The 12,766-nt window shown below is 53.6% G+C and overlaps 2 protein-coding genes across 2 annotated transcripts in view; both read right to left on the reverse strand.

Annotated features, from left to right (window-relative positions):
* The window catches only part of LOC144266036 (uncharacterized), a 293,194-nt gene that overhangs the window by 30,276 nt on the left and 250,152 nt on the right, over positions 1–12,766 (reverse strand). The gene's annotated exons all lie outside the window — the stretch shown is intronic.
* LOC144267017 (integrin alpha-D-like) overlaps positions 6,207–12,766 on the reverse strand; it is a 29,116-nt gene continuing 22,556 nt past the window's right edge. Inside the window, exons 19-30 of the mRNA XM_077820636.1 lie at positions 10,986–11,059; positions 10,506–10,647; positions 10,021–10,134; positions 8,641–8,720; positions 8,400–8,483; positions 8,170–8,248; positions 7,809–7,916; positions 7,409–7,492; positions 7,119–7,232; positions 6,811–6,903; positions 6,523–6,633; positions 6,207–6,329 (exon numbers count right to left, since the gene is read on the reverse strand). Of these exons, the coding sequence (XP_077676762.1) occupies positions 6,207–6,329; positions 6,523–6,633; positions 6,811–6,903; positions 7,119–7,232; positions 7,409–7,492; positions 7,809–7,916; positions 8,170–8,248; positions 8,400–8,483; positions 8,641–8,720; positions 10,021–10,134; positions 10,506–10,647; positions 10,986–11,059 (1,206 nt within the window). The remainder of the gene's footprint in view (positions 6,330–6,522; positions 6,634–6,810; positions 6,904–7,118; positions 7,233–7,408; positions 7,493–7,808; positions 7,917–8,169; positions 8,249–8,399; positions 8,484–8,640; positions 8,721–10,020; positions 10,135–10,505; positions 10,648–10,985; positions 11,060–12,766) is intronic.

The raw sequence follows: 12,766 nt of genomic DNA on the forward strand, positions 1-12,766 counted from the left end.
ACCCCACTCCCCTCCCAGAGCTAGGATAGAACCCAGGAGTCCTGGCTCCCAGCTCTAACCACTAGCCGATGCTCTCTCTATTCTGGGCGTAGTCACTGTGGTACCTGGTGCTGGATGAATCCTTCCTCCTGGGTGTATTTCTTCTCCTCGTATTCAATCCAGGCCTCACTCACCAGACTCACTTTCTGTTGCTGGGTCTGGAACAGAAAAATTAACCGTCACTGATCAGAAATGACACAACCCAGCCCAGAGCATCATCCCAGAGGGACCCAGAGTAATGGGATCCCTCATCCAGCACTGAGATGCAGCCACCTCTGGGGTGAGGTGTGGGGGCTGTTCACATGGGGATTCCTAGCCCAGTGCCGGGAGGCAGAGGCAGGTCTCATACCCAGGAGACCCTCTGGAAGCTGATATTCCCTTTGATCATGAACTCCAGCAGCTGCTGCATTTCTAGGGACGCGATTCTGCACCGGATCTTCTTCCAGGTGGCCACGGAGCAGTCCTGGGGGGTAGAAAGATATCGCTGGGTGAGGCAGGGGGTGTGCAGGGGCTCAGCATGGCAATGAGGATCTGGGTCTGTTAGAAGGGGTCCCCCCCAGCCTAGCCCCCCAGCTTGCTGTCTTTGTTAGTGCCAAGGGGAAGGACCAGCTGGGACCCGCACCAGGCTGCACTCACCAGCAGGGGGCGCTCGCTCATGTGCTTCACAAACTCCTTCGAACCGGGCGTTCCCACCTCACTGTTGCACTGAGCCAGCTGGGGCTGGGCCGGGAGAGAGACACGGTGTTAACGGGGGCGAGAAGGAGACAGGGGGCCTTTCCCCTCTAGGGGGTGCCAGCACCAATCCAGCCCCAGGGCAGGGGGTCTGACTGGCTCAGGGAAGATGGGGAAGGGGGTGTAGTAGCAAGAGAGAGGCTGGAGCACGGGGACTGGCACAAGGCTTGAGGCCTGAACCAAAAAGTCAGCAAAAACTGTGCTGTGAGCAAAGATCAGGCACTGTTAAAAAGCAGACGCTTGCCTGCATGTTCTCTGTCCAGTCCCTGAACTTGGCCCAGGTACTGCTGGCATTGCTCAAACACACCGACAACGGAAACGCGTTCCAGCGGGTTAGCACAAGTACACCCCAACCTAGCACACAATCAGATGATTTGACAGAAGTGATGAACAGGGATGTTCTATCTGAAGCATCAGGATCAAGGTACCAGGGGAGGTAACAACCACGTTACGAAACATGTAGGTGATACCTAAGTTGTTTATCGCAGATTGTTTGTCTCAGTCTATAAATGTTGGGGTACCTCGCCATAACCCTTTGTCCGGCCTCGGCGGCAGCAGAAAGTCCTACTGCTGATTGAGCTGGTCCATTGTGACGGCCATACATGTGTTAGGGTTCCCGTAACCACTGAGCTGGACAACAAACCTGGCTGAGCGCCATCGCCACCGAACAGAACCTGTGCTCTTTCCGGGCAGTTCCATCGAGGCCTGCCGAGCCAGCTACGTGCACAGAGCCGGGACAGCACTTGAAGAGGACAAACACGCACCCCAAACTGACAACACTGGTAACCGAGAGTTTATTATTATAAGTAGTAAGTACTTGGTAATGTTCTGTATTATTTATCCTCCTGGTGCAATTTTGGGGGGTTCCCTTTTAAAGTTCTAAAAATTTTAAATGATCCTTTTTGTCTTGGTTTGCCGCTGCCTCGCCTCACAGTTAGCATAGCCTGACCTAGCAAATTAGCACCATGAACAGGATAGGCAGAGTCCAAAGCAGGAGCTGACCATCTTAAAAGAACACGAGTCAGTCGGGAGAGAATGCAGGAGGAAGGTCAACCAGGGGACACAATGTCCACTTGTGCAGACACCCCAACCATGCCGTATTTCTTTGGAGCACTCCAGTTCCTAGATCTCCTGGAGAAAACTATGAAAGTACTGCTGTTTCATTTGGGGAATTTAAGACAACGCGTCAGCCAATGTTTAGATCACATGAACTGCTGGAACGACAGGAAATAGAGAATCGGCTGGGGCAAGTAGAGAGCCAGGAGGGACGTGCCGAGGTGGCCAGAAAATGAAAAAGGGAGCATAGAACGGATATTTAGAAGGCTAGGCTGTATGTTTGACACTCACACCTTGTCAGAACTGAAGAAGTTCTCCAGAATACAGAGTCCAGCCGAGAGACTAAGGGGATGCGCATTGGGATTACAAGAAGCTTTACAAGCAATAGAAAAGTTAGAACCACATGAAGCCCAACATACAGATAAAATGTTGAAGGACAAATTTGTTGAGGTGTTATATGATGATACTTTACTGAGGGAATTAAGGCTGTGACTAAGACAGAATCCAGAGATTTCCTTCCTAGGCTTTAAGGAGGCTGCTATAAAACTTCTTGGAGGTGAGGGACTAGACAGGGCAGTTGTGGTGTGTCCACAGCATGGCTGCAAATGTGTCGTTGCCTTGTAACCTTGGAGACGCTGGGTATTTTGTGGGGCAGGCTAGCCCGATGTCAGAGAATGGTAATTCGGGGATGGAAGACCCTTTTCAGAGCGAATTTAAAAGGGAGACAGAGGATTTGAAGAAAACATTTGACGACATAAGGAGAGAAATGCAACATGTGAGATTGGATTTGAAACAGGAGCTCCTGGGACCCAGAGAATACAGACGCAGGCCAAGGGGAGTCGGAATGGATCTTAGGACAATTAAAAAGTGTGATCGGGATGGTAATTATCTCTCCAGAAGATGTGGTGAGATGGAACGCATAGAAACGAGGTGCATGCCTGAGACTACTAATGTCGTGGTGTGACGGAGTAGGGAGTGGGGAGGATTGACCTGGGAATCTTGCGTGGGAGTTTTACTGGTACTGTCTGCATTGGTGATGGGATATCAAGGGGTGGTTTCACTTGAGGGATGGTACCTAAGCATGTAACCTGAGCCCAGGAGGGGGCGGGGCCAAGTGACACCTTCTGCCCGGGAAACTGGACAAAGGCTGGAGGAGGAGGAGTCGGGGGATGTGGCTGGCTGAGACTGCTGGAGGGGGTTTCAGTTTGGAGCTGGCTGGGGAAACGGAGGGAGACCCAGGGTCAGGGTCTAGCCTCCCTGCCCGCAAAGATGAACCTGACTAAGGGCATCCTGTTGCCTGTACCTACAAGCTCTGTTTTGGACTATGTTCCTGTCGTCTAATAAACCTTCTGTTTTACTGGCTGGCTGAGAGTCATGGTGAATCATAGGAAGTGGGGGGTGCAGGGCCATGATTCGCCCATACTCCGTGACAGGTGGTTTTAAGCACAGAGTCTCCTAGATGGGAGTCTGGATCTCAGAGAGACAAAGAAAAGGCCTGAATGACATTAAAGGGCACACTACTGGTGTGGGAAGGTGCACAACGGTGTGTGGGTTACGGCTAATGGGATAGAAATGGGGGTGTAGGGGCCTCCCATTGAGCTGGAGGAGGGAGGAGCCGCTCTCTGATCCCTGGTGGGCGGAGCTAGGCCAGGCTTGCCCCTCCAGCAGGAAGATAAGGGCTGGGACAGGAAGTATAAAAGGCGGAGCCTCTAACCCAGTTGAGTCTGAGCCAGGGAAGGGAGCAGATGTCTCCATGCTGCTGCAGATCCCCAGAGCTGAACCTGCTCTGAGCAACATCCTGTACCTGCGACTCAGGGTCGTCTCCCTTCTCTTAGGGGTGTAAGGCGTGTGGCAGTCCTGCAGAGGATGTGAAGGAGATTCCCACACCTGAGCCATTCTTTTTAGGTAATAAATCTGAGGAACTGTCCCAGATTGACATGTCAGTAGAAGAGGTTTTGGAACAAATTAATAAGTTAGACAGCAGTAAGTCACCAGGACCAGCTGGTATTCACCCAAAAGCTCTGAAGGAACTCAAATATGAAATTGCAGAACTGTGAATTGTGGTTTTTTAAAAAGGTTCTAGAGGAGATCCTGGCAATTACAGGCCGGAAAGCAAACTCTTTTGCTTCAGTCTTCACTAAAAAGACAAAACCAGATACTGAACACAACTAATATTAAGAACAAAGAGGGAGCAATGCAAGCCAAAATAAGGAAAGAACAGGTTAAAAAATAGTTAGATAGATTAGACATAGTCAAATCGGCAGGGCCCAATGAAATTCATCCCATAATACTTTAAAAATGGGCTGAAGAGATCTCTGAGCCATTCGTGATTACCTTTGAGAACTTGTGGAGGATGGGAGAGATCCTGGAGGACTGGAAAAGGGCAAATATTGTACCTATCCATAAAAAGAGGAATAAGGACAACTCAGAGAAGTATAGACCTGAAAGATACTCGAATAAATTATTAACCAACCCATTCTGAAGCATCTGAAGGATAATAGGATTATAAGGAATAGCCAACCTGGATTTGTCAAGAACAAATCATGCCAAACAAACCTAATTTCCTTCATAACAGGATTATTGGCCTACCGGATAAGGGGAAAGCAGTAGATGCAATATATCCTGATTTTAGTAAGGCTTTTGACACAGTCCCACATGACAGTCTCATAAGCAAGCTGGGGAAATGTGGTCTAGATGAAATTACTATAACGTGGGTGCATAACTAGTTGAAAGATTGTACTCAAAGAGTAGTTATCAATGCTTTGCTGTCCAGCTGGGAGGACGTATCTAGTGGGGTCCCGCAGGAGTCAGTCCTGGGTCTGGTACTAGTCAATGTTTTTGTTAATGACTTGGATAATGGAGTGGAGAGAATGCTTATAAAATTTGCAGATGACGGTAATATGGGAGAGGTTGGTAACTCAGAGAATCCCAGTTGGACACAGCCCACATGTACATCACGCAATGATATCCATGGCCAGTATGTCACCAGTTCTTATATCATGCCTTACAAGACACTGTTTGGCTAAATACTGTGACAGCTATGTGTTGAGGATAATCAAGTCACCCCTTAATCTTCTCTTTATTAAGCTAAATATATTGAGCTCTTTGAGTCGATCAGTATTAGGCATGTTTTCTAATCATTCTCATGGCTCTTCTCTGACCCCTCTCCAATTTAGAAACATCTTCCTTGAGTTTTAGGCACCAGAAATGGACCCAGCACTCCAACAGCAGTCACACCAGTGCCAAACACAGAGGGAATAGAACCCCTTTACTCCTGCTTGAGATACCCCTATTTATGCATCTGTGGTATGCAAGACTAATGAGGAGCTCTGCAATCTAGGGTGCCTTACGAAGCCTCGATGAAATAGCTCCCAGCTGGGCCACTCACAAACAGCCTAAGAGCACACCAGTCACACCCTGAGTGTCTGTGTGTAACTGCAGCCTGCCAGCCAGACCTGGGTTACACTCTGGCTCTCACCAGCCTGGGTTATACAGCAGGGTAACCCCAACACATCACCAGTCTTAGATTTTGTCCCAGAAAGCTATGTCCTGTACTGCCCTCTCCTGGACACTACAAATTATATTAAGTCCATTATTCTTTTAAGAGTATGCTACGCATACAACTTGTCACCCCCAATGGAATTACCCAGACACTTCTATTCAAACATGCTGGATTAGATAAAACAATAAAACAAGTTTATTAGCCACATAGAGAGATTTCAAGTGAGTCCAAGTAATGAGGCATAAAAGTCAGAAATGGTTACAAAGAAAATAAAAGACGAAATGTTTCTGAGTGCCTAACTTAACAAAACTGTATCAGATTCAACCAAAGTGTCTCACCACATGCTTTCAGCAGCCTTCCTGACCAAACCATGTAGGTCAGGCCCCCTTCCTCTGTGTCCAGCAAATACTTCCTTTCTCTCTTCAGGAGTAGTGAATTAGATGGGGAAGGTGGGCAGGGCGTAATTGTCAGCAAACACCAGTTTCACCGCACACACATGCACAAACCAACGATACACTATTTCCATGAATAATCAAAATGTGCAGCTAGACAACGAACAAAAATTGTTGCGGGAGAACTTATTAGAGTCCCACCTTAATATGCATAAAACTTGTGGTAATGCTAGTGTCGCTCGGGCTGCTTTCAGGATAATTACGTTGGATAATTCTCCATCAAAATTATAAAAAGATCAGTAGAATTCGGCCAAGCCTAATTTGAGTAACGATTGGCTCTAGTTGGCACAAGGATGCATTTTGTTGGTGGGAGGGTGGACAGTGGTTGGTCTTTCTGCATCTTGGAGGTAGCTACATAAGCGAGCGGGGGTGAATCTGGAGCAGCGCAGAGGGAGGCGAAGCTGGGGGCGTTGGCGAATGGGGGGCTATTGCAAGGGAACATCGGAAGCAGGGGGGTTGCCAGCGGAGGTGCTCTGGGTTGGGCCAGCCCCCTCGCCCTCCCCAGCGTCCTGCATCATCTGCTTGTACTGCCGCTTGAAGAAGCCGAACTGGAAGGAGACAAAGAGGGGAGACGGTGAGAGGCAGACAGACACAGGCTCATGGCAAAGGATCAGGAGGGACAGGCTGCGGGAACCTGTGAAGGAAAGATGCTTGTCCCTCCCCCACCAGCTGGGAGAGCCACAGGCCCCACCCCCAGGATGCTGGGCTGTGGGGGAGGGGTCAAAGCCCTGCCCACCTCACCTTGTAGAGGGCTGCAGTGATGAGAGCCAGCAGGATCAGGCCCCCCACGCTGCTGCCCACGATGATGGGCAGGTAGTTATAGACCTCGGAGCGCTCCACCACCGTCTGCACCTGGGGGAGAGGAGCTGTGAGATGGGGACCCAGGAGTCCTGGCACCATCACCTGCCCCTGCTCTAAATCCCCAGACCCCACTTCCTCCCAGAGCAGGGACAGGACCCAGGAGTCCTGGCTCCCAGCTCTAACCACTAGCCGATGCTCTCTCTATCCTGGGTGCAGTCACTCTGGTACCTGGCGCTGGACAAATCCCTCCTTCTGGGTGTATTTCTTCTCCTCGTATTCAATCCGGGCCTCACTCACGAGACTCACTTTCTGCTGCTGAGTCTGGAACAGAGAAATTCACTGTCCCTGATTGGAAATGACACAAACCAGCCCGGAGCATCATCCCAGAGGGACCCAGAGCAATTTACAGGCCATTCACACAGGAGCAATCCCTTGCCCGGCACTGAGATGCAGCCATCTCTGGGGTGAGGCATGGGGGATGTTCATATCAGGGGGATCTCTCGCCTGGGGCTGGGAAGCAGTAGTAGCTCTCATACCTGGGAGACCCACTGGAAGCTGACGCTTCCTTTGATCATGAACTCCAGCGGCTGCTGCATTTCCAGGGAGGTGATGCTGCACCGGATCTTCTTACAGATGGCCACAGAGCAGTCCTGGGGGTGGAAGGATATTGACAGGTAAGGCAGAGGGTATGCAGGGTCTCAGCATGGCCATGGGGGTCTGGGTCTGTCTATAGCAGGGGTCCCTCCTGCAGCCCAGCCAACCATGCATTGTCTGTGTTAGTGCCAAGGCGAAAGGGCTTCTGGGACCAGCACCAGCCTGTACTCACCAGCAGGGGGCGCTCGCTCATCTTCTTCACAAAGTCCTTTGAACCAGGTGTTTCAGCCTCACCGACACACTGAGCCAGCTGGGGCTGGGGAGGGAGAGAGACATGGTATTAACAGAGGTGGGAATGGGTCATGGAACCTTCCCTCTAGGGGGCATCAGGGCCAATCTGTCCCCAGGGAAGGGAACTGGCTGGCTCATGGCAGTGTGGAACGGGACACTGGGCCTTTTCCCACTAGGGGTCGCTGGCTCCAATTCCGCCCCAGGGAAGGGGACTGGCTGGTTCAGAGGCTGGGGCAGGGATCTTTCCCCCTAGGCAGCCTGTCCCAGCAGGGGGTGCTGTGGGGTAGAGCCGGCTTCACTGGGCCCATCTCACACACACAAGGGCAGGAAGAGGCAGGTACCTTGGAAGGGACGACCTCAGAGGCGTCCCACACCCGGACCCCGCTCAGCTCCACGGGGAACTGGAACGTGACCGAGATGGGGACGCTTCGCTGCCGCAGGTTCTTGACCTGAAAGAAACAGACTCGCTACAGGGCACTGAAGGAAGAGAACCCAGGAGCTCTGATCCCGAGCCACCGCTCTAGCCCTCAGACCCCACTCCCCGGCCAGAGCTGGGGATAAAACCCAGGAGTCCTGGCTCCCTGCCCACCACTTCCCTCTCCCTCCCCCTCCATGCTCTAACCCACTAGATCCCATTCAACCACTTCCACTCCCTCCCTCTTGCCCCTTCTCCCCCCTCGCACTCTGTGCCACCGGCCTCACCTCGTACCGATGTGTCACTGGCACACTTGTCCCTGCCTCCTTGGAGGAGAAGTTGACGTACTTGGTCGACTCCTCGAGGCTGGGGGAGGAAAAGGACGGAAGGAAGGAGAGAGACGAGAGTGTGATGGATGGGGCTGGAGAGCGGAGGTGGGTGAGGGCGCAGTGCTGCAGGGAGCGGGGAGGGGGCCCCAACAGGGGGCGCTCTCCCCTCTGTCTCCGCACTGACCTACCTGGTGAGGATGATGAAGATGCCGTACTTGACCGGCAGCTCCGCCCGGTGAATCATGCGCTCAGTGATGGGGCCGCCATTGTCACTGGGGGGAGGGGAGGGCAAAGGGGAGAGACGTGAGGAGACGCAGGCAGATAACTGGGCAGGGAGGCTGCATCACAGGCCTCTGCCCTGCCCTGCTCCCTGCACGGCCTCCTCCCACTGCCCCCACCCCGCCCCCTGGCGCTGCACGGCCCCCTCACCTGCTGGCCTTGGCCGTGATCTGCAGCCTGTCCCCCAGGTCGGCCTCAGAGGAGACATCAAAGGTGGCCACGAAGACGGCCTGGAAAACACACAGGGGTTGAGAGCTGCTGGGCTCAGGGCCTGGGGAACTGCCAGGGGACGGGGCAAGCACAGGGGATCAGGGGGACTGTTGTATGAACTTAGATGGTATAAATGGGCCCAGAGAGGCAAAGGTATTAACATGACCCTGTCCCTGCCCAACAGCATTAACCCAGTTTGGGATCTAGAGACCTCAGCCGGCTCCATGCCATGGCCACACCCCATTCACCGTCCTTGTCTCACAGATACAGAAGAAATCAGCTAAGGCCTTGGCACTGTAACGTGTTCAGCAAGACTTTTATCCTCCCGCTGCCCGGCGCCTGGAGAGAGTGTTTTATCCTCCCCCCCTCGTCTGAGCGGCTCTGGACGCAATCCCTGGCCGCTGGGGGAGGAGAGGAGGTTCGTGGAGGGGCTGGAGCCGGCCTGGGCGTGGGGGTTAAAGTCCAGCCCCGGTTCCTGGTGGACAACACCGGGGAGAGCAAAGAGCAGCGCAGGGAAAAAATGCCCCTTCTGCGGCCCCTGCTGCCCCTCGCCAGCAGCCTCCCTGCTGGAGAGACCCCGGAGCAGCCGGTCCGAGAGCTGGCAAGCGGGGCCAGCCTCGGGCTGGCGCGGGCGCTGGATTTCGCCGCCGTCCTGGGACCTGGCTCCCGGGAGCGAGCACCACACACAGGCGTGGCCGGCTCAGCCATACGCTCCTGAGACGGAGGGGAGCGGGAAGAGAAGAAAGAAGGCGGTGAAGGGAAGGAGCCCATGGGGCGGGGGTGGGGAGACAAAGTCGCCCATCCCAGGTGGTGTCTGGATCTCGCCGGGGGCAGGGGCAGGTGGGTCCCTCTCCCTGGGCCTGGCCCAGTCGGATCAGGACACCTCTCAGGATGACGAAGGCCCAGTGGTGTCACGCTGGGTCCGAGGGGACGGGTTTGGGGGCAGCCATGACAATGATGCTGGCTCCTTCCCTTTCCCTTGTCTTTTACTGAGCCACGGTCGCCTCTCTCCCCCCTGAGTTGCTTCTTTTAAGGAGCCCAAATGTGGGAGGAAACAGCCCCTCTCCTCGTTATTTTCTCCTCCAGTGAGGCCTGATTTCCAGCCCCCCAAGTCTGGCCCTTGGTTTGCAGCCTAGGCAGGACCTGACCCCAGCCCCGGAGTGACCTCAGGGCTCTGTTTGCACTGACTCGCCGGGCTCCCCAGGGCGCTTTCCCCAGCACATCGCTTGTCACGGGCTGGGCTGACCCCAGGGAACTGCCCCTCTCTGCTCCCAGCTGGGCTCACCCCTGAGGAGTCCACAGGCCAGGGCCCATCCCTACCTCGGTCCCGCTCCAGAAGATGGGGTGGTTGATGTGGCAGGTGCTGTTCCTCTGAGTCTGCTCCTCGGAGCCCACGGCCGAGCTGCACTTAACAGCCACGGCCCTCCTGTTGGACTGAGCATGGGAGACCAGCCAGTGAGAGATGTGGCCCACAGAGCCCCCTGCCGAGCCCCTGCTGAGCCCCTGCAGCACAGCACCCCCTGCTGAGCCTCCCACCCACACCCTGCAGCACAGCACCCCCTGCCGAGCCCCCTGCCTGCCCCCTGCAGCACAGTGCCCCCTACTGAGCCACTCCCCTGCTCCCTGCAGCCCAGCGACCCCTGATGAGCTGCTCCCCTGCTCCGCTCCCTGCAGCACAGCGCCCTCTGCTGAACCCCCCGCCCACGCCCTGCAGCACAGCGCCCCTGCTGAGCCCCCTGCCTGCCCCCTGCAGCACAGTGCCCTCTGCTGAGCCTGCCTCTCATGCCTGGTGTGTATTGGGGTACCTGGAGCAGCAGGACCCGGCGGTAGGACAGCGCAGTCGGGTAGAAGAATCGCACCGTGGTGCTGTAGGAATTCTCCCCGCGGTTCTGGATGGAGACGGTGGTGTTGAGTTCAGGGGTGACCCCCACCACCAGGGTGCTCAAGCTAAGGGGGGGAGAAAGGGGTGAGCTTCCTCAGGGCAGTGCCCTGGCAGCTCTGTGAACTTATTCTAGCTGTGCCCAGCCAGGGACCCCAGCACTGAGAGCTTCCTATAACAGTGCCCAGCGGGGAACTCCACTGCTGTGAGCTTCCCATAACACTGCACAGCCAGGGAACCCAGCAGTGCATCTTCCCCACAGCAGTGCCCCCAACACAGGATCCATCAACACTGGAAATTTGGCAAGATCTCCAGCTGGATGTTGAAGATCCGAGGTGTGATCATGCGATCATGGGACGGGTCCCACTGTGGTAGGTGTTTTGGGGAGGAGGATTCAGTGACTTACCCAGAGAAATTGAAGGAGATTTCTAACTGGTCATCGCAGTGGCCATCTGTGCCGCAGTCTTTCTGAAACGGGAGCTGGGGGGAGACCCAGGAGAGCAGGATCAGCATGGGTAGGGAGAGGGCTGAAGCACCACCTGCCAGAGTGACACCGCAGGGACCCAGGGACCCTGCACTGGGGGACAGCTAAACCCATCTGTGATATTCTACATCTTGGGGGAGCACCCTGTAACCCCCATATTCCTCAAGTATATAGAATTGTGATCTTGCATATAAAGCAGGCTGTGTGAGGTATCATGGGAAAGGTTATGAACTGCTGAAAGTCATTTTTTATCCATATATGCATATCGTTAATGCATATGAAGTTATAAGAATTGTGTTGTATGGTTGTTAGTAAAACATGCTGTAAGTTTGGGAACTGCCCAGATACTAGCTCTCCAGAGACAATGACAAGGGAGGTAACTAATGCCCGGGTGGGTGCTGAACACAGATCACCAGCCATTGTCCAGCAGAGGAGTTACAATTTAATGACTCATTTGCATAAGGCCACACCAGGGGAATTGCTCAACCTTGCCTGGGGACGCAGCAACGCCCACCGGACATGCCTTCACTTGTGTTCTCCAAGTACATGGGACTAAGGGTATAAAACTGAACACAGGGGCCCCATGCTGGGCCTTTCTCCTGCCCCCACCTATGCCGCAAGCAACAAGGACACTCAGAAGACTGAAGACGCCAACAGAGGAGACTGGCCCAGGTTTCAAGGGTGAAACCTTGTACTGTGAACTGCAATATCCAGTGGGGTGAGAAAAACTACTTAAACTAGATGTTGCCCAGTCAAATAGAATTTAGAGTTAAGACTCCAGGCTTATATTTCCTTTTTTTTTTTTTTTTTTTTGGTAACTAACTGACTTTTTGCCTAGCACTTATAATCACTTAAAATCTATCTTTTGTAGTTGATGAATTTGTTTAACTGTTTATCTTTATCAGTGAGTTTGCCTGAAGTGCTTGGTAAATCTGCTCAGGTTACAAAGGCTGGTGTATGTCCACTTTCCATTGATGAAGTGGTGAACCAATTAATAAACTTGCATTGCTCATCTTGAGCAGTGCAAGATGGTATATTCCTGAGGTGCAAGGCTGGGAGCTGGGGGGATTTGGCTGGTGCCTTTCTCTGTGTGATTGGTGAGTGGTCTGGGAGCGTTTGTGCAATGTAGTTGGGTGTGGGGCTCTGCATGCGGTTGTGCTGATTGATAACAGCACCTGGAGGAGTTTGCTGCTTGTCACTAGCAAAGCATTGTGAGAGACAGCCCAGGCTGGAGAGTTAAGGGGGCACAATGGTCCCACACTCCCAGGCTGCACTCCCGGGATCCCTTCACACCATCATCAGCCCTGCCCCCTCCCCTGCCCACACAATCCCTCTTCCGCCTCCCCCTCTGGCGAGCAGCAGTATCACACTTCTAGGGGTGCCAGGGCAGGGGGACTGGTTGGCTCATGGAGGATGGGCAACAGGACAGGGGGCCTTTCCCCTCTAGGAGGCTCCAGCTTTGATAAAGCGTCAGGGCAGGGGAACTGGCTGGCTCAGAGGGATGGGGAACAGGGCATGGGGCCTTTCCCCTCTAGGGGGCCCTGGCCAAAATAAATTTTGATTTTTGATTAAACTTTTTCCATTTTTTTAGAGTAGCAGCCGTGTTAGTCTGTATTCGCAAAAAGAAAAGGAGTACTTGTGGCACCTTAGAGACTAACCAATTTATTTGAGCATGAGCTTTCGTGAGCTACAGCTCACTTCAT

This window comes from Eretmochelys imbricata, chromosome 6 (assembly GCF_965152235.1).
Source record: "Eretmochelys imbricata isolate rEreImb1 chromosome 6, rEreImb1.hap1, whole genome shotgun sequence".
NCBI classification, from domain to species: domain Eukaryota; kingdom Metazoa; phylum Chordata; order Testudines; family Cheloniidae; genus Eretmochelys; species Eretmochelys imbricata.